Here is a 27,252-nt window from a genome sequence, read left to right on the forward strand (position 1 = left end):
CAGATTTTAAAAATTCTATTTAAATATTTTTTCTACATTTACAATAAACTAATATATATTAATTCTAATATGCTAATTTAAAATCAGCAATGAGGAGGAATCTAGGGAATTTAAAAGTACCCTGACAGAAGTTTCTAGAGAAACCAAAAAAGTGATTATCAGCTTTTAGATGCATGTTAGGCTAAACACTAATCAAAACTTAACATGCAGGGCCTAGTGCCCAAAGACTTCAAAATTTCAAAGGTAATTTTAATCCCCTTAAATAACATCTACAGTATCTTCTCTGATTACTTGAATAGTAACATATGTTCAATGTAGAACACAATAAAAACCACCTATAATTTCTAAGAATTGTTAACATTCTGGTATATTTTCTTCAAATCTTTTTTCTAGGTTACATCTATAGACTATATATGATTGTACTAAAGTTTATTAAATAGCTGTCTATTCTTAGAAATTTATACTATTTTATACTTTACTTTGCTAACTCTTTTGTATGAATAATACTATAATAACAACTTAATAAATTTTATCTGCAGCTCTGATTGTTTCCTTAAGGCAGATCTGGAAATAAAATCATAGGGTAAAAAGGCAAAACTACATTGCCAAATTGTTTTTCAAGAAAGTTCTATCCACATACACTTCCACCTGCAATATATGAGTGTGCTACCTCAGGGTCTCCTCATAAGCACTGCCTATAAAAATGGTTTCAATATATATGCCAAGTTGAATAGCGAAAAATGGGACTTGCAGTTGTCTTCTTTGCTTTTTAATGAAGTAGAGTATTTTAGATATGTTCAGTGGCCATTTGGATTTCCCTTTGTTGGTTATTTACTTACATTCTCTGCATATTTATCAATTGGAGTTTTATACACCTTACTGATACGTAAAAACTCTTATAGATTAAAATAATAGCTAACATTTATTGTGGGCTTATCATGTGAACTGTGATAAGCACTTAAATGTATCACTCAAGCAATCCAAATAACCACCTATGAGGTTCATTCTATCAGTATCTCCTCTCTACAGATGAGTTGACTAAGACAAAAAAGTTAATTAACTTGTCCAGGGTCACAGAGCTAGTGAATTGCTGGGACTCAAACTGGGTAATTATCTGGGAAAAAAAGGTAAAATTAGGTCCATATCTCATACTATATACACAAAAAACTTCCACATAGGAATTTTCCATAGAGATTAGGGAACTAACTGAAAAAATTAAATCCTTATAAGTACTAAAAGGATGAATTACTTTTTAACCTTTAATTAAAGCCTTTTCCTATACAATGACTCAAAATCCAGACGCTATAAAAAAGACTGATCAATTTACATAAAAATAAAAGTTTGCATGATAAAAAAAACCCATTATAAACAAAGACACTGATAAACATGGGAAAAATATTTGGAATATATACTGGAGACAAAATGCTAATAGCCCAAATATATAACAAACACTTGAAAGTGAATGGACCAAAAAAACCTCCCCAAACCTATGCTCTATAGTTCAGTTAATAATATTGTACCAATATTAAAATGAGAAAAAGACATGAAAACAAAATATAAAATGGCCCTCAAACATATGAAAGAATGTTGAAACTTAATCATAATTAGAGAACTGCAAATTAAAAGAATACTGAGGTACTATTTCTTATCTATGAGACTGAAAAATTTTAAAGTATGACAACACATTCCATTGGTGAGGCTGTGGACCAGGAGGCACTCTCAGATATTGCTGGTGGGAATGCAAACTGGTACAACCCTTCTGAAGGAGAATTTGGCAACAGCTAACAAAACTACGTACACACTTACCTTTTGACCCAGCAATCCCATTACTAGGTATATATACTTCCAACAATATGAAAATACATAAGCACAGAGTTATTTACTATGGCACTTTTTGCAATGGCAAAATATTGAAAACAACCTAAATATGCATACATAAGAGAATGGCTGATAAATTAAGATAAATCCACAAAATGAATACTGTGAGTTGTAACAAAGAATGAAGGATATTTCAATGGATAGAGTTCTTGGGGAGAGATCAGGATATACTGTTAAGTGAAAAAGCAAAGTGGAAGTAACTATATGCTACCCTTCACCATAAGAAAGAAGAGAATATGAGAAAATACACATGTGTCTGTTCATTTGTGCAAATGAAACAGAAAAGATAAAGCAGAAACTAAAGAGATTTGTTACCTGCTATTAATGGAGTGGATGGAAAAAGGTAGAAAGAGAGGAATGAGAACAGGGAAGTAGGAAATGAGAGTGACACTTCTGAGTATACCGTTTTGAAATACCTTTCACTCTTAGAACCACAGTATTGAGAGAAGAAAAAAGAATCCAAAAAACTGAAAAGGGCATCAGTGAGATGTGGGACCACTTCAAGTGGTCTAAGGTAGAGGTAACTGGAGTCCCTGGAGGAAAGGAGAGAGATGGGGAACAGATAAAATAATTAAAGAAATAATGGCCAAAAACTTTCTGAACTTAATGAAACTATGAAACCACAGACCTAGGAAGCTCAACAAAACCCAAGCAACAAGAAATATGAAGAAAACTATAAGATATGCCATAATCAAATTACTCAAAACCAGTAATTAAGAGAAAAGCTACCGGATGGAAAAAAAGACCTGCTATGTGCAGAGATTAGGATGAAAGACCAAGCTGCACACCAAGACTGGGATGAAAGACTTCTCATCAGAAACAATGCAAGAAGACAGTGGAGCAACATCTTTCCAGTACTGAAAGGTAAAAACTGTCAACCTAGAATCTACACATGGCAAAGATATCTTTCAAAAATGAAGGCGGAATAAAGAATTTTTCCCAGACCTAGAAAAGCTGAAAGAATTCATCATGAGAAGATTCATACCACAAAAGATGTTAAAGGACATTTTTCAGGGAGGAGGATACCAAATGGAACTTTGGGTCTACATAAAGGAATGAAGAGCAGCAGAGAAAGCAACCACATGGGCAAATATATAAGATTTTTTTATTATTTAAATCTTTAAAAAAGAGAATTGATGGTTCAAACAAAAATACTAGCATTGTATTGTGGGGTTTACAGCATATGTAAAAATAAAATGCATGACAACAAAGATCAACTGCAGCTCCAAATGATCAGGAGGAGGGCTTGTGGGGGACACAGGAGCGCTGAGGACTGGCTGTGCAAACCCAAGAGAGGCTCAAGTGCAAGCTCAAGGTTCTTCTGATCCTTCCTGTTGACTAGTTTTCAGGACTGCCTATGCCTGGGTTCTCAATCTAGATACTTCCGTTTACTCATGGAATGGGTCTTAGCCTAAACCTGGTAACTGCTCACTACCATTGTTTGCCTGGAAATGTATCTTGGCATTCATGAACTAGAGGTTCAACCAACAAAGGTGTGCTACTCACATGTGGAGAATTATTCCTAGGCTTATTAACCAGTACCCAATAGAATTTCCGGTACCACCACACTGAAAAGTGAATATCCTTCCTATAGGGAAGCTGGCACAGGAAAAAGACAACTTTTTATACAGGGGTTGGCATGGGAGGGGTGGAATTTCTTTATGGCATACAACACAGCTTAAAGAAATGATAAACAAATTAGGATTGACAGTACTGTATTTTGGAAAAAAGTTTTAATAAAAAAATTAAACAATGAATAAATTAACCAATTTCTTCTTCCTGTATGACACTTCCCTTACATACCTCACCCGCCTGAGATTCTGAAAGTTCCAGCAGGAAGGGAATTTCTGTGTCAAAATTAGCAAAGAAGCTAGTCCACTGATGTTCAAAAGCCACCAAATCCTAGGAAGAAAATGAAAAATATAATGTGTTTGGTCATATAAAAGAGGTATTTTAGAAAACCAAAATCATGAAACTGCAACCAATCTCAAAATGCCAGATCATTTATATATGTTTTAAAAGGTAGTAGCAAACTACTGACATATGCTACCATATAGATGAATCTCAAAAACATTATGCCAGGAGAAAGAAGCCAGATGTAAAAGACCACCTAGTGCATGGTCCATTTATATGAAGTATTCAGAAAAGGCAAATCTATAGAGACAGGAAGTAGATTAGTGGTTGCCTAGGATTGTAGGTAGGACTCGAGATTGACAGCAAGTGGGGACAAGGGAAATTTCTGGGTTGATGAAAATGACCTAAAATTCTATTGTGGTGATGGTTATACAACTCTATAAACTTACTACAAATCACTGAATTGTACACTTAAAATGGGGGGATTTTATAGTATATAAATTATACTCCATTAAAGCTCTCTAAGAGGACAGTAATGATCCTCAAGTGCCTGACTCTGGCAACCTTTTGGGGGAGAAGAACTTATTTATGAGGCACCTAAAGGATGGTACTACATCCAGTGGCAAGAGGGTCACATCAGTAAAGCTTTGTTCAAGGACAAAATCAGTTGACCTTAGTCAGAAGTCCTTGGGGCAGGGATGGTGTAGGGCTTTCTCCTTCCACACATCCACTTCCTAGTGGCCCGTGAGTACTGAGGAACTCTGTGTCCTTCCCAGTTGGCTTTCCTCTACATGAAGCCTCTGCTCCCTACCCCATCCCAGCTGCTTTTCAGCCTTCTCTCTGAACTCTTTCCTGATCCCAGCACCACGCATTGCTTTTTGCTACTGGCTGTTAAGGGCATCATCAGTTTACAACAAAACATCAGCTGTTACTTGTTTGATCAAGATATTCCTCAAGTAATATCTTTGTCCTTATTCTGAAGTTGCTAATAATTGGTACCTATCTTCACTGCCCATCTCACATTGCGTAAAGGTATGTATATTAGGCACCCAGTCCAGTGCTTTGCTCACAGCAGGTATTCTGTTTGCTGCACCAAACTCACTGGCCAGATCTATGCTCTCCTCCATTCTTCTCTTCCAGTTGAGGATACACAAGCTAGCCAAGTACTAACTCTACTCTGGCCCTAGGCATGAGGCACAATGAACCTCTGCTGGAAAGACTTAGTGTAAATAACATTCTTACTAATGGCTTCTCTACTTGCTGCCCAGACTATCTATCTATCTACATATATATGTGTGTACATATGCATATACATTATAGAGAATATATAATAGACATATATAAAATTTTTCCAGTAATCATGTGACCATGCTGATATTGTCTTCTAAATGTGTTTTATATAATGTAGGATAAAACAAATAAGGGGTGTGTATGTGTGTGTGTGTATATACATATATACACACTCTCCAAGTTTTTATTTTCACTTTACATCAAGAATTAAAAGGTTTAACATTTAACAAGTTGTTTTAAAAAAAACTATTATTACTCTAAGTTCTAGTGCTTACCTTATAACTAATGTAAAAACCTTAATGCTCAATTTCCTTAGTACCTATTAATCTCTGACCATGTCTAATAATAAAGTTAGTATATTTCTTTTTCCTACCCCTCTCCTTCCTCACCTATCCAATTTTATCATCTTTTACTGTTCCTTTTGTAGTGTTACCTATTTATATTTTTATTACTAGATTTTTCAGGTCTTAAATGACATCTTTTGATACCCCACCACTTGGGTATAAAAGATAAAGAAAACAATATTCTCACATTACCTTTTGTCTTCTTTCTCCTACCAACTTTTGTTAGTTATGTCATTTACACAAACAAGCTTTAGTACCATTTACATTCTATTGTATCACCATAACTCTCTCAAATGCTTTAGTTTTAATTCTATAATCAAAAGATCTAATGCTCACTGCCAGTCCTCTCGCTGTAGATTTTCCAGTTATATCTTGGTTGGCTGAAATCTGTGAGATTTCTTCAGAAGCTCCTGAGAACCACATGCTCCGGGACTTACATATTCAAAATGTTTGTTGCCTTTATACTTCAACCACAATATAAAATTTGGGGGTTACATTTTTTTTTCTTGAGGATTTTATTATAGATGTGCTGCTTCACTATTTTTCTGCTGTGGCAAAATCCAAGGCTATCCTAAATTTTCTTCTTTATCTATGGCTGCCTGTCAAAGTATTCTGTTGTGGTTGTTGCTTTGTGGTGGTGGTGGGGGGGAGTCTAGTAACTTTCCTAGGATATGTCTCAATATTGACCACTCTGGGGCAATTTTTCTGGGACATGGTATGCCCTTTTCAATATGAAGATTCAAATCTTCTATTATTTCAGGGAAATCCAATTTTGGAATTGTATCTTTTGCTTTCCTTATTATCCTTTTACTTTATTTCCTTACTATTCCCACTCAAAGGACCTAGAATTAATATTCCCACAGAAGCAGGAAACATACCTACTGCCCAGATCATGGTCTCTAAATACTATTTCTCACTAAAATGTACAGGTGCTCCTTGGAGAAATGGCTGATTCCAAGTTCATGACCATGCATACCCATCTATAACCCCTGAGAGACACTATTGAGCTGCTTAAACAAAGTTATCTATCCTATAACTTCAGTTCTGTTTGTTGCTACTCATTGCAAATTGCTCCCTTCACCCTGATAAGGGCAGGCAACATATTTTTGTAAATAAAGTTTCCTTGTAACACAGACAGGCCCATTTGTTTAAGCATTGTCTAGGGCTGCTTTTGTGCTACCAAGGCATCGCTGAGTAGCTGCAACAGATTCCATGACACACAAAGCCATACATTACTATCTAGATCTTCACGGAAAAAGTTTGCTGCCCCTGCTCTAATCCTTGATTCCTTTAAGCTATACCCCAACTTTCTATCTTTTCATGCAGAAAACAAGTACAAAAAAGATACCCTTTGTACTGTTTTACTAACATCCAACCCAACAGAAAGAACATCTTCAGGTGAAAACCTAAACCCAGGACAAGGCAGGAGGCCTTACTTTTGCCTCAGGTGAGGTCTACTCAGAGTAGAGAGGGAGTGTATCACTTTTCTAGACTCCCCGCTACCCACAAGGAGTTCAAGACCACAATCAAGGAAGAAACTACTCTATTCTTCAACTAAAGCAAACTAACATATACCTTGCATTTCTTCAAATTAAATACCACTAGTGGATAAAACTGAGCTGGCCATATTATTTATAAGTTAAATACTGTTTGGCTCCTTACTTCTGAAAGCAAACTCTCCAGAGACATAGGATCCATCTTGCTGTAGACATTCCATAGATACAAACTCACATCCTGCAACTGCAACAAAGGACAAAAACATAGAAATAATTAAGTCAGTATCATTAGGACAATCAGAATTATTTTCTGATGTTCAGAAATTATTATTTTGGTGTAAACTCAGTGTGATTAGAATAACTAAAATTTTTATCGATTATAGTAGAACCTATACATTATTAATAAATGCTTTCCCATTCAAGGAAACTATTTTTTAAGAACCTTTGGTACATCCTTTGATTATCTTCAATGATGGACACATATATACTTACACACAAACATACACACATGTATATTGGATAATTTTTGCCATTATTTAAAATAAAATGTATTTATTTTTTTTTTTTTTGAGACAGAGTCTCACTCTGTTGCCTAGGCTAGAGTGCCATGGCATCGGCCTAGCACACAGCAACCTCAAACTCCTGGGCTCAAGAGATCCTCCTGCCTTAGCCTCCCGAGTAGCTGGGACTACAGGCGCTAGCCACAAGGCCCAGCTAATTTATTTATTTATTTATTTGCTTTGCTTCTATTTTTAGTTGCCTGGCTAATTTTTTCTATTTTTAGTAAAGACGGGGTCTCACTTTTGCTCAGGCTGGTCTCGAACTCCCAACCTCGAGCTATCCTCCTGCCTCGGCCTCCCAGAATGCTAGGATTACAGGTGTGAGCCACTGTACCTGGCCTAAAATAAAATTTAAATAAAAATTATACATGTCCATGGTTTAAAAAAATGGTACAAAAGGCTTGTAATAAAAAATTTCAGCCCGGGTGTGGTGGCTCATGCCTGTAATCCTAGCACTTTGGGAGGCCAAGGCAGGCAGATCCTTTAAGCTTGGGAGTTCAAGATCAGCCTAAGCAAGAGCGAGATCCTGTCTCTACTAAAAATAGAAGGAAATTAGCTGGACAACTAAAATTATATAGAAAAAATTAGCTGGGTGTGGTGGCACATGCCTGTAGTCCTAGTTACTTGGGAGGCTGAGGCAGGAAGATCGCTTGAGCCCAGGAGTTTGAGGTTGCTGTGAGCTAGGCCGATGCCACGGTACTCTAGCCTGGGCAACAGGGTGAGACTCTGTCTCAAAAAAAAAAAAAAAAAATTAAAAAAAAAATTAAAACATTTCAATTCCCTACTTCAACCTTTTACAAACCCTCATTAGTCTCACTCCTCAGAAGCAACCACATAGAATTCATTTAACATTTTCTTTTTGGTACTTACTTCCATATTTTGATATAATATGCTTCCATCACAATTTCTTGATTTATCAGTTAAGAAATTAAATACTGACTTACAGTACAGATGTAGCTCTTCTACACCCATCCCAATTCCCCAGTTTCTCTACACACACACCCTAAGATCATTTAATATTGTAATAGGATTTTCTTGGTTATATCAATAATTACTATTTATAATATTAAAACCATGTAAATAGTATTTACTACAGGCCAAGTACATACTACATTCTTATTTGCTTTCTTATTTTTGTTTTTCTTAACAGTACTTCTGTTAGAAGTATTAACAGTTTCATTTTTTTCACTTGCATACTTTTTTTATAAATCAGTTCCAAACTTTCTTCTAACTCTCCCACCCAATTTACCAATATGCTTAATCTGGGGTTTCTCAATAGTGACATTATATTCATCTGGGGCCTGACATTTCTTTGTGGTGTGGGGCCACCCTGTGCATTGCAGGATGCTTTGCAGCACCCCTAGGCTCCCCTCCCACTAAATGCAACCCTAAAATATTTCCAAACATTATGAAATGTCTGGAGGGGAGGGAGGGAAAGGCTAAATCATCCCTGATTGAGAACCATTGGCTTAAACCTATCAATTCCTTTCCTCTTCCTGCTTTGTTCTGGTCTGGCTGTTAGGTAAGCTTACTACACAGCTCCAACTTGCATTTTGAGACTTCTCTTTGCTATCAGCCTGGAACTCTCAGTCAATGGATTTGGTTCCAAAGCTTTCTTATGTTCTCTTTCTGTTTACTATCTTGTTTGCTGGAACACATAATCCAATAATTTTCTAAGAAAGGATTAATGGAACGCAAACTTTTTTTGTTTTAAAATGTCTTTATTCTGTCCTTATGACTGATGGATAGTTCAGTGATGCTGTATTTCTGGGATTTTTTTGGATTTTTTATTCTCTCTGTGCTTCATCTTATATAGTTTTTACTGCTATGGCTTCGAATTCACTAATCTTTTCTTCTACAGTATCCAATCTGCTGTTAATCTTATCTAACGTATTTTTTATTTTGGACACTGTACTTTTCATCTCTACAAGTTTGATTTGGATCCCCCCCACCCCCCCGCCCCAGAGACAAAGTCTTGCTACATTGCACAGTTGTACAGGTTGGCTTTGAACTCCTGGGCTGAGGGGATGCTCCCACCTCAGCTTCCTGAGTAGTTGAGACTAGTCTCCAGCCACACCACCCCAAACGCGCCTAATCTCGTCTAATCTCGGAAGCTAAGCAGGGTCAGGCCTGGTTAGTACTGGGATGGGAGATTACAGGTGCATACCATCAGTCTAATATCTGTTGGATATTAGACTTCTTGGACCAACTTTAAAAGTTAACTTTTTTCTCATTTTTCTATCTCCTTGATAGTTTCATTCTACATTTTTAAAGATTTTCCTAACTTTCACTCCAAACCTCTCTATTGATTTCATCAATTATAATTTCCTAGAGCTTTTATTTTCCATACATCCATTTATCACAACATACATTTGTTCTATAGTTGCCAATGTCACATTTTTCTGGGCATCCTAAAAGAGTTTTGTGTCTTAAGTTCTTGTCTATCCCTTACATTATGGGTCTTAATGAATTAGTCTTTTTTTTTAATCTTTATCTTTTCCTTTCAAGTTACACATGTTTAATCAAATGTCTGGTGGTCATTGGTTTCCTAGTCATATTTTCCTTTCCCTTTTTTTTTTTTTTTTGAGACAGAGACTGGCTCTGTCACCCTGGCTAGAGTGCAGTGGCATTATCATAGCTCACTGCAATCTCCAACTCCTGGGCTCAAGTGATCCTCCTGCCTCAGCCTCCTGAGTAGCTGGGACTACATGCAAGCACCACCACACCCAGCTAATTTTCTTATTTTTTTTTGTAGAGACAGTGTCTAATTCTTACTCAGGCTGGCCTCAAACTCCTGAGCTCAAGTGATTCTCTTGCCTCGGCTTCCCAGAGTGCCAGGATTACAGGTGTGAGTCACCACGCCGACCTATAGTAACTCTTACCATATGACCTGTGTCATATTTTTCCTCTTGGCCCCTCCCACTGCCTAAAACCACCACCCTACAGTAAAGATCTACATGACCTTTCAAAGGGTTTTTTTGGGAGGGGATTTTGTTCCTTTTGAATGTGACTTCACGGTGTGATGCACCTTAAGGCAGGAGCCAGAAAGCCTGTCTCACTTGGATTATATCAACTGTGTGGGATCCCACTGCACTGTTTTCTAATGGGATTCTAGGTGCAGCCCAGGGGTTTGAAGCACAGGCTTGGAAGCTAGACCATTTGGAGTTGGCCCCAGCCCTGCCTCTCACTAGCTCTGTGACATTGAGAAATTCTCTCTTTAAACAGGGATGTAATATAGTACCTATCTCAGAAGGTTACTGTAAGAATTGAATCGGTCAATTCACATCAAGTGCTTAAGAACAGTGCCTGGCATATAGCAGGCACTCTATGGATGCCTAGTTCATACAGTTCATTAAATATAAATATTACCATTATTGAAAAAATGTTAAACCTCCTCTTTGCCCCCACGGCCTGCATCCCTCCAAGCCCCTACCCCTCTAAATTAGAGAGCATTACTTCTCAGCAGGCACAGTTCCATAGCCTTGTTGATGTCCTGCTACTCATAGTCAATGTGACAATACTGTGGTTTTGGAGCAAAAAAGTGGGGTTCCAGCAGTATGCTTCCCTTCAGCTGTATAGCCATGCTGCTCCACAGTAGAGGGCAACATGGTTCTGCCAGGCAAGCCTCAACTCATCTTCTAGGGATGCTGGTGCTTCTCAGAGGAGGGGTAGGAATTAGCCCTGTGCCTTGCTTCTAAAGGTCCCATATACTCTCCCGCTAGCAGGATGTCCCCATTTCTAGCACGACAACACTCCCTTTTCCTGGTTTCCTGTGCTGGGGCCATTTCATTTCAGTGGGGATCTTATGGAAGCACATGGATGCCTGTGGTCATGCTGCTAACCTACCAGGCTGTCCTCCCTAATCTGTGCTCTGGACAACTGCCTCTCCCAGACCCACTCATTAATTCACTTAATATTTATTGGTCATCTCCTAGATTCAAGGAATATTAAAGGACACTGTCCTTACCACAAAAGCTAACCCTTTTATTCTTTTAGTACATTGTACTTACATAAATTCTGCACCATCCCTTTCATTGATCTTGAATAGTTCTCTAATTATATGAATTTCTGAGGGTACAAACAAAAAGGCTTTGTTTTTGTACTCAAGGAGCTTCTAGTCCAGAGATCGGGGTGGGTGGTGAGTGGGGGTATGTGTGACAAATGTATAATACCAGGACGATAAAAACTATAAGAGGAGTCAGTCTAGGGTGCAATAGAAGTAGACAGGAAGAAAAGTTAACTCAGAATGGGGAAAGGAGAGGAAGGAGGACAAAGAGGAGCTCCAAGAAGATAAGACATGGGAGTTCAGTTTGGGACTAGCCTTAAGCAGCAACTGTTTTCCATTTCAAGTCTTCTAACTTGCTCCATGCCCTTAGGAGGCAACTGCCAGCTTTTCAGAGTGTTGTAATAATGTAACACCCACATAGAGGACCCTTCAAAAAACAGCCCAGTGGCAGACAAAACCCAGATATACTGCTTTTCATACATACCTCATATTTCATGGTAAAAAATCCATCCCCTCCAATGCCCTCAAGTGCAAAGGCCTGCACAATTGGCCATTTCTCCACCACAAACATATCAAATATCTGCAAGTGACCTAGAGGAATCCAATACAACAACACATATCAAATACCATCCTGGATATAACAGTCTAAACCTGATCTAACGTGGTTAAACAAGCATCATTTCTCACAAGTTCACCAAAGCCTCATCTAGCAAAATAAAATTCAGACAGACAAAATGGTTGAATATTGAATCTAGAAATACAAAATGAAAGCCAAGAAATATTCAAACTGTAAGCAAGTTACATAAATTCAGATTTCTCTACAATATATTTTCACATTCTGGTTTCCTAAGTAATTAAGTAAAAAATAAGTAAGTGGTCTATTGCATCTGACATGCATCATTTAGTCGGTATAACTATTAATAGACCCAAACTTGGCTCCTCTCCCTCAAGAAACATAGCCAATCAACTTCTTCAAGGGAAAACTACCAAATCAAGAATTTTTCTTTCTTGTAACAACAGCATCAATGTACAAGGTTATTTTTGTTGTTGTTACAATATAAGCGCTGCCAAACTTACTGATTTTTTTCCTATATTTTATACATCGTGTTTGAACCTGTCAGCATTTTTTTAACAGCTAACCAGATAACCATTTCTTATTACCAAGAGGACCCACATCTACACTCCATGTACAATAAGTGATATAGACTACATGTCAATTGTGCTAAATCCTGTATCAGTTCTTTACCTGACTGTAAGGCCACCTGCTGTGTTCCCGCAGAAACTTCATAGTTATGACTATAACCCTACATAAAAGTTCCCAAATTTCATTCTGCTTGATCTTTTGCCTTTAGTAAAAATGGATCAAGGGGTTTTCCCAGCTGAATGCCTCCAATGAAAGGAGAAGCAGGGACATTTGATTCACACACCATTCAAGCAAGTTTTATTTTTTGTTTTGTTCTTTTTTCCGACAGAGTGTCACTCTGTTGCCCTGCCTAGAGTGCTGTGGCATCAGCTCACAGCAACCTCAAACTCCTAGGCTCAAGCAATCCTACTGCCTCAGCCTCCCAAGTAGCTGGGACTACAGGCATGCGCCACCATGCCCGGCTAATTTTTCTATATATTTTTAGTTGTCCAGCTAATTTCTTTCTATTTTTTTAGTAGAGCCAGGATCTCGCTCTTGCCAGGGCTAGTCTTGAACTCCTGAGCTCAAACAATCTGCCCGTCTCGGCCTCCCAGAGTGCCAGGATTATAGGCGTGAGCCACCGCGCCCAGCCTTCAAGCAAGGTTTTAAAACTGCTTGCTGTTAGATACTCACCTTGGGAGCTGTAAGGAATGCCAATTCTACTACAGTCTCGAACCATGTCCACAAAGCTGGCAATTTTAAATTCTTCTGCAGCTTCCTCATCTTCATACTAAAGATGGAAATTAAAAGAAAAGCAGGCTCTGATGAGACATCATGCAAAGTCCCATATTGTCTCTGCATTTTATCAGTCAGTTGTCCCAAACAACATGTATAGAGGACTGCACCCAAGGGCGTGTTTCCAAAGCTAAGCCTTTGTACGTACTGGTCAGAAACACTTGTCTTTCCTTATCTCACAACATATATAAAAATCAACTCAAAATGGATCAGGAGAACTAAATGCAAGAGATGAAACCTGTCCTCAAAAATTCCCCAAATACCCATACGGAAAGAAGGGTGCTTGACCAATACTGGGTCACAACTTTCATGCTAAATCTCAAATCCCAATATGATTTCTAGCCAAACCCTTGAAAAGGGCCAAAAGGGAAACAGAAACAGATACCAACAAATCCAAACATAGGAATGTCACAAAGCTTAAAAAATTCTTGCAGGACAGTCCTTAGGCCCTAGTCCCCTGAGAGAGGGGCATAGGCTGGTGATGAAGAAGCAGGGCAGGAAGTAGGTTCGCGAGCCTACTGCCAGCCTACCCAATCTGAACAGCCCCCTTCTGTCTCCTCAGGCATATGGTTTTTATATAAAGTAGCCTCATAATGAAATATGAAACTTTTCACTTTAAATAACTTTGTGTAACCATACTCTGCAATTTGGTTGTTTTAGAGGCTACCTGTTCCAGATCAACACTTTCCTGAAAGAGTATTCTTAGAGCATCTCTAAGTGCCTATTCTATCTTTTCTCCTCACCTCATTTTCAGTCATGCAGTGGAAATGCAGATTTCTCCAATGTGCCACACAGGGTAAGAGATAGCGATAGTTTACAGGATTACAGTACAGATGGACACTATCTGATTTAATCAATATAATTACATCTGTAAGAAAAACAAAATCAAAGCACAAGATTGTCAAAGGCATTTCCTTTAGACATTTTCTGCCCACATCATTACTAAAACAATTAAAACTACTTCAGAGATAATGTAACAAAACTCTAAACTGAAAATTATTTAATTAGGCAAGGGGCTTCAAAGTGATTTTAGAACTTTCAAGTGTAGACAGCAAGGATTTCCTAGTTCCCATGCAATGTACCACTGTGGCCCTCTGGGTACAGCAACGCAGGCACAGAATCAGTCAAAAGAATGGCCTTCATCTCCCGAAGCATGGTGTCTTACAAAGTTCAACACAGTCAAATCTGTGGCACAAAACACAGCTGTGTACTTCATGGCAGAGATAAATATCAAATGGAGACCCCACAGCCTGAAGCCATTCAAGCAGAAAAACAGCACCAGATATGATCAGTGACTTGTTCTCCCTCAGATATCAGTGTCTAAAGCTCTTGGCTGTAGGCTCATCTGGCTCAAAGGAACTGCAGACCCACGGACATTGCCTGTTGGCTTTGGGAAGAGGTACCGTGTATGGCGGTGAACTCTGTACACAGGAAAGGCTGGGAGGAAGGAAGTGGAGGCAAATGGAAAGAGCTTCTGTAAATAGATCAGCAGCTCACAGATTTAAGGAACAGCCGTCAACATTGGAGGGTCAAGTAAATAAAGCAATCCCAAGGGTGCAAATAAACCCAAGTAAACAGAAGTGCCATGGAACAGGGAAGGAATATTAAAAAGCAGCTTGAACACTGAGAACGAAAGCAGTTATACTTCCAAAAGAAAACCAGGGGCTCCACTCCATAGCTCCTCAGAAACCAGAGCCATCAGGCCTCTTCTAACAAGATGAAACTATAAGTTGCGGGAGGAGGTAGCTGGAGGTGAGAAAGGTGTACCCATGGGGGAGAAGAACACCTATGCAGCAGGTATAAGGCAACGCCAACCAGTAACAGTGTGACAGACCACACTTTACAAAACATAAGGCCAATAAATACTGACCACAGCTGACCACACAGCTGAGAGGCCTACTGAAATAAAGCTCCATGATTCTGGCCTTTTAAGCCACTCTGAGCTCTACAACTGGTCAGGCCCAGGGTGTTCTAGGGAACACAGTACACAGCAGCCTCCTCTCTGTTGACTCTCAGGTAAGCACTAGAGTCAAAGGGTAGCAAAGGGCGGGAAAAGGGGGCCTCCTCTCATCTCTCAGCATACTAGTCTTTCTCACACACCTCTCCAAAGAGCCCTGTCCTGAATCATTTATAGACCGCCTGCTGAGAAGTGAGAGTTTGATGTCACCTCAAGAGAATGAGAGCTTCCGGTGTATATTATACTCTAAAGTATAACATAGCCCAGAGAATTAGGATCCAATAAAAGACATAACACAACTTCTAAACCTAATCAGGCATTCTCAAAACCTCTTAGAACTCTGATGTCTTCACTATGAACAAAAGATTGTCAGAGTATATAATAAAAGGATGAAGTATATGAGAATGAGATGAATATGTAAAATATTTAAAAGTTTCTTTTAAAATAAATCCCTAATGCTGCCCTTTTCCCCTCTCATACAGGGATCAAAATGTAGAAATCCGGTGAGATCTCAGCCTTTTTTTCATTTTTAAACAATTTTTAGGCCAGGCGCGGTGGCTCACGCCTGTAATCCTAGCACTCTGGGAGGCTGAGGTGGGTGGATTGTTTGAGCTCAGGAGTTCAAGACCAGCCTGAGCAAGAGCGAGATCCCATCTCTACTAAAAATAGAAATTATATGGACAACTAAAAATATATATAGAAAAAATTAGCCAGGCACGGTGGCGCATGCCTGTAGTCCCAGCTACTCGGGAGGCTGAGGCAGGAGGATCTCTTGAGCCCAGGTGTTTGAGGTTGTTGTGAGCTAGGCTGACAGCACGGCACTCTAGCCTGGGCAACAGAGTGAGACTCTGTCTCAAAAAAAAAAAAAAAAGCCTAAAAAAAAATTTTTTTTTAATAGATTTAAGGGGTACAAGTTGAATTCTGCTGCATATATACTGCATAGTGGTGGAGTCTGGGCTTTGGGTGTATCCACCACCCGAGCAGTGTACACTGTACCCCATAGGTAACTTTTTATCCCTCACTCCCTTCCACCCTTCCCCCTTGTGAGTCTCCAGTGTCCATTATACCACTCTGTGTGTCTTTGTGTAGCCATAGTTTAGCTCCCACTTATAAGTGAGAACAAGTAGCATTTATTTTCTATTCCTGAGTTACTTCACTTAGGATAATGGTCTCCAGTTCCGTCCAAGTTGCTGTAAAATACATTATTTCATTCTTTCTTATCAGTGAGTAGTACTCCATGGTATACATGTACCGAATTTTCTTTATCCACTCATTAATTCATGGACCCTTAGGTCGATTCCATATCTTTGTGATCTTTGCAACTGTGAATTGTGCTGCAATAAACATAAGGATGAAGGTGTCTTTTTGATAAAATTATTTCTTTTCCTTTGGCTAGATACCCAGTAGTGGGATTGCAGGATCAAATGATAGACCTACTTTTAGTCCTCTGAGAAATCTCCATACTCGTCTCCATAAAGATTCTACTAATTTACACTCCCATCAACAATGTGTACCATGTTCCCTTTTCACTGTATCAGCTGCCAACATCTATTGTTTTTTGACTTTTTAATAATGACCATGTGATGAAAATAAGATGGCATCTCCTTGTGGTTTTAATTTGCATTTCCCTGATGATTAGTGATGTTGAACATTTTTCCTGTTTTTTGGCCATTTGTATATCTTCTTTTGAAAAATGCCTGTTCGATCTCAGCTTTCTAACTACTTGGATTTAAAAATGAATTTATTAATTTGCAGGAAAATGCTAATTTCCTAAGCACCTATTATGCCAGGCAAAAAGATAAAAAACAAAAATGAGCAAAAAAAAAAAGGATACTTTTTAGGATTTAAACTATTTCCTAGGCCGGGCACGGTGGCTCATGCCTGTAATCCCAGCCCTCTGGGAGGCCGAGGTGGGCGGATCGCTCGAGGTCAGGAGTTCGAGACCAGCCTGAGCGAGACCCCGTCTCTACTAAAAATAGAAATAAAAATTATCTGGACAACTAAAAACATATATATAAAAAATTAGCCGGGCATGGTGGCGCATGCCTGTAGTCCCAGCTACTCGAGAGGCTGAGGCAGGAGGATCGCTTAAGCCCAGGAGTTTGAGGTTGCTGTGAGCTAGGCTGATGCCATGGCACTCACTCTAGCCCGGGCAACAAAGTGAGACTCTGTCTAAAAAATAAATAAATAAATAAATAAATAAATAAATAAATAAATAAATATTAAAAAATAAACTATTTCCTTAATTTCAGTACTGTAATGTCCTTAGCAACTTTGGCTGCAGTGAAATGTGTGGCTGGTATGAGCTGCCAAGATTAATTCTTTCCAAACCAGCAGACGCTGTGCAGCGTAAGAAAAAAAATTTTTAATCAAAATATGAAACCAAATTTGAATTGAAAAAATTTTAATGGAAGGAGTCATTTCAGTCTACTCTTTCTGTGCTTCCTAATAAAAAGGAAAGCTTTAATCAATCTATATGGGTAAACAGTATTAAGGACTTTACCACAGAAGAATTTTTACATACATTAGACCAGGGTTTCTCGACCTGGGCACTACCTTGACAGTTTAGATCAGCTAATTCTTTGTTGTGGGGGACTGAGCTGTGGATGTTTAGCAGCATCCCTGGCCTCTAACCACTAGATGCCAGTGGCACCCCCTCCTCAGTTTTGACAATCAAAAATGCCTTTGGACGTTGCCAAATACCCTCTAGGGGACCTAACTGCCCCCAGCTGAGAACCACTGCACTAGACCCATAGCAACATTATTTCACATCAGATGTTTGTTTTCATGCCTCTTCCAGCTGCCTCACAAGAGCTGTCTGTCTCTTGTCCAGTTTTATTTGCCTATTCCTGTGTCTCCTGACCCATCTGGCAGACAAGTCACGATGCTTAGTATGTGATATCAGAGATAGCTCCCGGGCAACAGCCCACAGCACCATCAACACAGGCAGAGTGTCTCAGATTTGAGGAAAGGGGAATGTAAACAAAAAGCCTGCATTGTAGTCACAGGCATCATCATGAATTAAAGTCACAGAGAAAACAATTCCCAAAGATAGCAGGACAAAGAGCCTCTGTTCCTCAGCTGATGATGCGCATGAAGTCTTCCTTGTAGGAGCAGCCTGCAGGCTCATCCTTACCTCACAACTAAAAGTGCTTTCACAGGACAACAGTACATAATCTGAGCCTTCGGCATGTAGAGGCAGTTAAGAGGAAAACTAGTACCTTGCCAAGAGGAGATAAAGCCAAACTCTTATGTTTACTTGTTTCTCTAAAGCTGCGTTACCCAGTAAATACATTCTGAAAAGTACTTGTTGCTAGGTGACCAACAGGAGCATATTATTTAATATATTAGCAAAGAAGAAATGCTGTTTTTCATTATTAAAAAGGCAAAAATTTACTGGGGCTTTGGACTATTTTAAAATGGACCATATTTTTCCATAAAAAACCATGAAATAATGATCCAAAGAAAAAAACCACCCACTCTTCTCTCTCACAAAGTTTACCAATATATACTTACCATCTAGAACTTCTTCAGAAAATCCTGTTTTCTCAAAATCACTGGTATTTTGATTGTACAAACCAAATAGAAGATAATTTGCCAGCTCTCTGCAGCCTTCATTGTACCTGCTATCAATTCCTGTAAGGCAAAGAAGGCTCTGATCAGCTGTACTATACTATGGGGAACAAATGAGCCCCAATAATTTGCCCCTGCCCAGCAAAACCCTGACGATCAAGTTAAAGACAGCAGCTCAGACCAATTTTGTTCCAGAAACCAAGCTAAGCAACTCTCTGTGAAAGAAAGAGGCCTCCAAATCAAGTACCCTTACTTGGATTCCAAGATCTATATAGTAGAGACAATCGAACAGCATAGATTATTGACGCTGTTCGTTTCTGAAAAGCAATTCTTGAGGACAGAAGTAACCAGAAAGTATAGTCCAAGTCCTACCACGGCTTGTTAAAGATCTCAGAATACTTTCAGTTGGCCTAAGAATAAAGGACAGAAAAACATTCACTTCTCAAAGAGATTTTTACCAAAACATGGATCAAATAAAGGCTGATGAAAGTGGTTTGAAAAGAACCCAATGATATCAATAGGAGGACAAGTGAATGGAACCACAAACACTCATCATTTCACAAACAACAGGCTCAAGGCCTAGCACTATACTGGATGTTGGGGTGCAGTGGAGAAGATGCCTGCAGATGGCCCTCATGAAGCTTACAGTCTAGTGGGCTGAGTCAGAGACAAATAAAAAGGAAATTACCAGGTACTGTCTTTACTACTGCCTCTCAATGCCTCAGGTATACTTACTAACTGGTTCCTAGGTGTCCGTGAAGTCCCAGAGCTATGGCTCCAGGCAAGAGGGAAGTGTCAATGGATGGCAGGAGATAGCTATCTATGTGAGGCTAAGAGGAAGGGGTTGAGGCAGAAGTTAGGAGCTTCCAAAATGCTATCTCACGAATACCTCATCCAACCTCACTAAAACAGCATCAGATATCAGGGGAATAAGAACTAGGAGGACACTAACTCACACCATATCTCACAATACTATTATTAATCTTCCTGTGAAAAAGAAGCTAAGCTGTCCCAGACCTGAATCCCACCTTGTTAAAAGCACTGACCTAGGATGCAGAGGATTCCATCAGGCCGAGACTTGCTGCTCTGGGTCAGGATGCTCTGAACCTGCCGGAGTCGGCTGCAGCTGCAACAAGAAGAGAAAATAGTTCTGTGAGTGTCAGCACAGCCCCAAGAGGAGAGCACCATCTTGTGTGAGAGTTCCACAATGGAGACATGAGGAAGGGGAATGATTTGCCAGAGAGAGAAATTGATCTTTGTCTGATTCTGGTATCTGAACCATAAAATGAATTGAGAAAGGTTCCCTCCTCTTCTATTTTCTGGAATAGATTGTGCAGAATTGATCTGAAAACTAAGTCTGAACTGCTAATTACAAACGGGATGGTCAGAGGCTCTCAGGTTTAACAGAGGACGGACCCAAAGTCATCTCATGGTCAGTGCTGGACAGGACTGAGACTCAGCAGCTGACTCCCAGAACTTCCAGTGGCTCATCATTTTTGAGGATTTTCAAAGAAGAGTTTGCACACCGATTTGCCTGACCTGTGGTCCTCATTAGTCTGTCTCAAAAACAAAAACAGACAAAAACCCCAAAATTGGTCTAAGGACTTAAAGCTCTAACTCATCCTTGTGGCTATCCCTACAGAGAGTGTCAGCAGAGAATACTTGCTCCCCTTTCTGTGCAGATGTATTACTCCTTCAGTCCTAGGGATATCCCCTTGCTCCCAAGCAAAGTGAGGAGAGGCACTCCCAGACATTAGTATTATTTCTGAGGACCCCATTCTGTCCATACCCACGCTCCTCCTTTCCAGCACAGAGAGGTGCCCAATTTCCTGCTCAAGACTGATCCTTCCACCTGGTCTCCCTATCACCTTCAGGTCCAGGATCTGCCTCTACTATTCATTCCCTAACACTACTATATTTAATCTTTTCCCTACAGTACATACAGTCCCAGGCCTACCACCCACATCATTATTAAGATCCTCCACAAACCAACTACACTAACTACACTATCCATGACAACCAATGTTCATCCCCACCCCTTAATGAATCTGCTCCAACACACTGCCCTACGCTCATCCAAATAATAGTATTTCTAGGCAAGTAACACTATTCCCCTTTCCTAATCCCTGAATTCCTTTCCCCCTCTGAATTATTTTTCAAAGTTCCCAAAAAGTTAGGGGAATGAGTTAGTTCCCCTAACATTCATTCCATGACTTAGTGGTCATTGTCACTGTCTTCCATGTGATATCAAAACTAGACAAATACAGTACCAGAGAGAGAGAAAGAGAGCGAGAGCACACACGAGCTATAAACCAATATCCACCATGACTATAGATGTAAACACCCTTAATAAAATATTAGCAAATAAAATTCAGCAATGTATAAAAAGATTTACACACCATGACCAAGTGGAGTTTATTCCAGGGATACCCAAGGCTGGTTCACTGCTTCACAATAAAAACACTCAATTGATGGATGCCCCAATTACACCGATTTGATCTTTACACATTATATGAATGTATTAAACTATCATATGTACCTGGAAAATATGTATATATTATGTATCAATTTAAAAAATGAAAAAAAAAAAACCACTTAGAAAACTAGGAATAGACTGGTTTCCCAATTTGACAATGAACATCTACCCTGGAAGGCCAAGGTGGGAGGACTGCTTGAGCTCAGGAGTTCGACACCAGCCTGAGCAAGAGTGAGACCCCATCTCTATTAAAAATAGAAAAAATTAGCCAGGCATGGTGGTGTGTGCCTGTAGTCCCAGTTACTCAGGAGGCTGAGGCAGGAGGATTGCTTGAGTCCCAGGAGTTTGAGGTTGCTGTGAGCTAGGCTGATGCCATGGCACTCTAGCCAGGGCAACAGAGGGAGACTCCTCCATCTCCGAAAAACAAACAAAAAACAAACAAACAAAAAGAACATTTAAGAAAACCAACCAAGCAAAGTTTGGAATTATACATAATAGTGAAAGACAATGTTTTTTCTCTGAGAACAGGAACAAGGCAAGAATGTCTGCCCTTAGTAATTGAACATATTACTGAAAGTTTCAGCCAACAGAATATGGCAAGAGAAGGAAATAAAAGTCATACAGATTGAAAAGGAAGAAATAAAGCTGTCCCCATGTGTAGATATGGCCTATTTGCAGATGACATGATGGTTTATGTACGGAATCTCAAGGAATCTACAAAAAATTCTATAGTAAGTGAGTTTAACAAGGTCTCAAGATACAAGATCAACACAAAAAATCCCTCGTAATTCCATATGAAAGCAATGAACACAGGGAAACCAAAATGTAAAATATACAATACCATTTATAATCTCTCAAAAATTAAATACCTAGGTATAAACCCAATAAAACATGCATAGGACTTACATGCTAAAAACTATAAAATACTGATGAAAGAAATTAAAGATCTAAATAAACGGAGAGATTTAACATGTTCATGGATTGGGAGACTCAACATAGTATAGATATCAATTCTCCTCAAATTGATATACAGATATAATAAAATTCCTATCAAAAGCCAAGATTTTTATAGATGTAGAAAAGATTATTCTAAAGTGTATATGAGCTGGGCATGATGGTAAGCACCTGTAGTCCCAGCTACTCAGGAAGCTGAGATGGAAGGATCATTTGAGCCCAGGAGCTCAAGGCCAGCCTGGGTAACATACTGAGACCCCATCTCTAAACAAATAAAGAAATACAATTTTTATGAAAAGGCAAAGGAACTAGAATATCTTAAAATTTTTTTGAAAAAAGATAAAGTGGGAGGAACCATTCTACCCAATGTCAAGACTTATTACATAGTTAAAGTAATCAAGACAGTGGTACTGGCTGAGGGACAGACACATAGATCAATTCAACAAAACAGCCAGAAATAGACTCAAGCACGTACAGCTAATTTTGAACAAAGGTGCAAAAGCAATTCAATGGAGGAAGGATAGTCTTTTCAATAAGTGGTGCTACAGCAACTGGATATCCATAGACAAAAACACGAACCTTAACCTTATATAAAAATTAACTCAAAACAGAATATAGATTTAAATGTAAAAAATCCATCCTAAAATTCATATGGAATCTCAAAGGACTCCAAATAACCAAAACAATCTTGAAAAAGGACAAAGTTGGAGAGCTCGCATATCCTGATTTTAAAACTTACTACAAAGCTATAGCAATCAACAGTGTGATACTGGCATAAGATAAGACATATGCACCAATAAAACAGAATAAAGAGCCCAGAAATAAACTCTCACATATATGGTCAAATGGTTTTGACAAGGATGCCAAGACTATTCAATGAAAAAGGACAGTCTTTTCAACAAATGGTGCTGGGAAAACTAGATATCCACGTACAAAAGAATGAAGTTAGACCTTACTTTACACCATACACAAAAATCAGCTCAAAATGGATCAAAGACCTAAACATAACCTTAAAACTATAAAATTTTTATAAGAAGACATAAAGGAAAATCTTCATGACATTGGATTTGGCAATGATTTTTTGGATATAACAAAAGCACAGGCAACAAACGAAAAATATATAAATTTGACTTCATCAAAATTTGAAACTTCTATGAGTCAAAAGATATAATCAACAGAGCAAAAAAGCAACCCACCTATAATTCACCACCATCAACAAAACAATCACATTAAAAAAAGAGCAAAGGAGATATATAAATGGCAAAATAAGCTCATGAAAAGATGCTCAACATCACTAAGCACTAGGGAAATGCAAATCAAAGCCACAAGGAAATATCACCTCGTACCCACTAGGATGGCTACTATCAAAAAAAAAAATGATAGCAAGGATTTGTAGAAATTGGAACCCTTGTATACTGTTGATAGGAATGTAAAATGGTGTGGCCACTATGGAAAACAGTATGGCAGTTCCTCAAAAAATTAAATAGAATTACCATATGATCCAGCAATTCCAGTTTTGACATGTGCTAAACAACATGGATGAAACTTGAGAAAATTATACTCAATGAAATAATCCAGACATAAAAGGACAAATATTATATGATTCTACTTTTATGAGGTACCTAGAATAGTCAACTTCATAGAGATGGAAAATAGAATGGTGGTTGCCAGGGGCTGGGGAAAAGAGGGAGTGGGGAGTTATAGTTTAATAGGTACAGAGTTTCAGTTTTGCAAGATGAAAAGAGTCATGTGGACAGATGGTGGTGATTTTAGCCTAGCAATGTACATGTACTTATCCCACTGAACTGTACACTTAAAAATGGTCAAGATGGTAAATTTTATGGTATGTGGGTTTTAACACAATTTTTAAAATTTTTAGAAATTAAAAAAATTCAATGTTATGTAAAATGAAAACAACTGAGAGGGAGAACTCTTGTGGTGTAAAAGAAATTAAAGAATAACAACAAAATGCAATACATATACCTTAATTTGATTTAAAAAACAAATGAAAAACAAGGAAACATCTTTGAAACAGTTGAGAAAATCTGAATATGGACATTATTTGGGATTTACTGGTAATTTTCTTAGATGAAATAATGTTATGGTGGTTATGTAATAGAATGTTCTTTATCTTAGTAGAAGCATGAGGAGTGAAGTGTCATCATGTCTGCTGTTTACTTCAAAAAGGTATAACATAAAAGAAGAAAGATTGAGGAAAATAAAAGAAAAAACTCGTAGGAGACAGGAGTGAAAAAGAATAAGTAGGAAAGAATCAAAGATTTTATTTAAAAAATAGTAAAAAAAAGAAAGGAAAAATGACAAAGCACATATGGCAAAATGTCAAAAATTGTTTGACCTATGTGGTGAGTATGATGAGTATTCATCAAACTATTCTTTTACCTTTTCTGTATAGTTTGGACATTTTCATAAACGACCCATATAAAAATTTGAGTCTGGGAGGAAGAGGGTCATGTGGAGAAACCTAAGGTTTTAGAAACAGCAGGGCAGAAACAGCAAGATGATCAAGAAGGTTAAAGAAAACTCCATTTCCAGGAGAATGATGATTGCCTGCCACTCCCCACTTTTTCATGTTTAATAGAAGAGTGATCTTGCAAGCATTCTCTGCACTAGAAATATTTCATGGAGTTGGCCCGTTGGTTCACTTCCCAACCCATGCGGACAGTAGGCTGACTGACTGCCAAGTTTACCAAGAGCTCTTTGGTTTTCAAACTTTCAACGGGCCAGTGACAAAAAGCATGAGTAGGTCATGTGACCAAGAAACAAACAGCTCCCTAACTACTGCTGTAAAAGCCAAGACAGTATTGAAAACAGTTTCTTTGTCACAGTATCTTGGCCAAATAAAGTGGAAGCATATAAAACGTAGAAAGACCTTCCTCTTCCCAAAGTAAAACATTATCCTAGTATTTCTTATTTTCTTGGCAAATGAAAAACTAAATTCAGGTCTTTTTCCTCTGTACATTTTATTGCTTCCCAAATTTAATTTTTAACCAGAACATAGCCTGTTATTCATCAATGAACCATGATAAATGTCACTTACTGACTTACCTTTTAATTTAAAAAAAACCCTAATAAGTATAAAGAAAAACACAATCACCTATACTCCCAGCACACAGAATTAACCACTGTTAACATTTTGGCATATTTGCTTTTATCTATATTAGTGCTTTTTTGAATTATGTACATAAAATATTAATACTTATTGTCCTTTTTTGAGAGAAAAAAGGAGTATTACATATAAAACTAAACTATTTATTGATCCTCACCCCCAGAGGTCACCACTGTGAGTTTATTGTGTTTCCAGTTTTGTTTTGTTTTGTTTTGTTTTTTTAATTAAAATATTTAAGCATATACCAAACCCAAGCAATAACACTGCCCTCTACCCTCCAGATCTACTAGAGCTGCAGTCCCCAACCCCAGGGGCCACAGATCATACCAGTCCGTAGCCCACTAGGAACCGGTTGCCTGTTAGGAACCGAGCTGCACAGAAGGTGAGTGGCTGACCAGGGAAGCTTGCTTCGCCACTCCCCATTGCTTATCTCATAGTTACTGCCTGAGCTCTGTCTCCTGTCAGATCAGAGGGTGGGGGGGCCACCCTGAGATGCTCATAGGAGCATGAACCCCACTGTAAACTGTGCATATGAGGGATCTAGGTTGCACACTCCCATGAGAATCTAATGCCTGATGATCTGAGGTGGAACTGAGGTGGCCGCAAATACAGATTATCATTAGCAGAGAGGTTTGGCTGCACAATAAATGCAATGTGCTTGAATCATCCCGAAACCATCCTCCCCTGCCCCCAGGCAGTGGAAAAATGGTCTTCCATGAAACCGGTCCCTGGTGCCAAAAAGGTTGGGGACCGCTGTACCAGAGCATGCCTGGCACATCCTGGGTAGATGGCCTGTAGTCACCCATGACTTTACAAAGTATGACCTTTAGAAGACATGAAGATGCCAATGCACTCTAGCTGGGGCAACAGGTTAGATTCTGTCTCAAAAAAAACAAAACAAAATAAAACAAAAACAAAAAAGAGACAGGTAGACTCAGCAGACCTTATAATGCAGCTTACATCAAATATGCTTCTTTCATACTATATTTATTTCTGATTTTCCTTGGATTAGACTCAGAATTTAGATATGATAGATGACAAGATGAAGACATCATGACCTAAACAGATAGAGTTTGCCCAAGATCATGAGGTTAAGTAAACATTAACAGCATCAGCACCTGAGCAACCAGGTGTTCTTTGACTCTGAACTTTTTCTTTCTGCTACATGTACTGTTTTCCTGACAATAAAGTCAGCCACATATACATTTTTGAACTCAAAACAATCATCTCTGTTCTTCCCATCTTTCATCTTAAATGTAATAGTTAACTAACTGCTCACTGCTTTTACAGTAACTGATGTATAAACATACAGGTGTGTTTTCTTGTTAATGTGTATTTCATTATCCTGGTTCCCCAGAAATGATGAAAAAAATTGAGAATTTTATTCTTACCTGTTTTTCCTCCATAATTTACACTAAACTTTTTTATCTCGAAAATTGAACAATTAAAGCACTAATATATTATCCTTATATCTTGTATGCTTTGTTTTGAATGTTTTACAAAGTGAATCCCCAATCCGATTCATATCATCATAGAAAACTGATGTGAACAATTTTGTATGGATCTCTCAGTAATATATAGTCTGGGTGGGTTTTTTTTTCCTAGGAGGGATTAATTTTTACATTAAAAAATCATAAATCTGTTCTACAAAATGTTTTTTTCACTTAACTCTATACCATGGAGATCCTTCTAACTTAGTACGTAGAACTGCACCTCATTTTTTAAACTACTGTACTGTATTCTTTTGTTTTTATTTAACTGGCCACTCTGATTGAACATTCAGGATTTTTATTATTTTTATTTGCTATTGCAAACAACG

The 27,252-nt window shown here is 38.4% G+C and overlaps 1 protein-coding gene across 5 annotated transcripts in view; it reads right to left on the bottom strand.

Moving 5' to 3' along the window:
* The window catches only part of DNAAF9 (dynein axonemal assembly factor 9), a 114,482-nt gene that overhangs the window by 78,827 nt on the left and 8,403 nt on the right, over positions 1-27,252 (bottom strand). For 4 of the 5 annotated variants that reach the window (XM_045528980.1, XM_045528985.1, XM_045528981.1 and 1 more), the window contains exons 2-8: positions 19,923-20,002; positions 18,820-18,939; positions 14,090-14,214; positions 13,245-13,341; positions 11,913-12,019; positions 7,029-7,106; positions 3,682-3,780 (exon numbers count right to left, since the gene is read on the bottom strand). In XM_045528980.1, the coding sequence (XP_045384936.1) occupies positions 3,682-3,780; positions 7,029-7,106; positions 11,913-12,019; positions 13,245-13,341; positions 14,090-14,214; positions 18,820-18,939; positions 19,923-20,002 (706 nt within the window). The remainder of the gene's footprint in view (positions 1-3,681; positions 3,781-7,028; positions 7,107-11,912; positions 12,020-13,244; positions 13,342-14,089; positions 14,215-18,819; positions 18,940-19,922; positions 20,003-27,252) is intronic. The other variant, XM_045528982.1, reaches the window with a different exon arrangement.

Source organism: Lemur catta, chromosome 17 (genome assembly GCF_020740605.2).
Source record: "Lemur catta isolate mLemCat1 chromosome 17, mLemCat1.pri, whole genome shotgun sequence".
Taxonomy (NCBI): Eukaryota; Metazoa; Chordata; class Mammalia; order Primates; family Lemuridae; genus Lemur; species Lemur catta.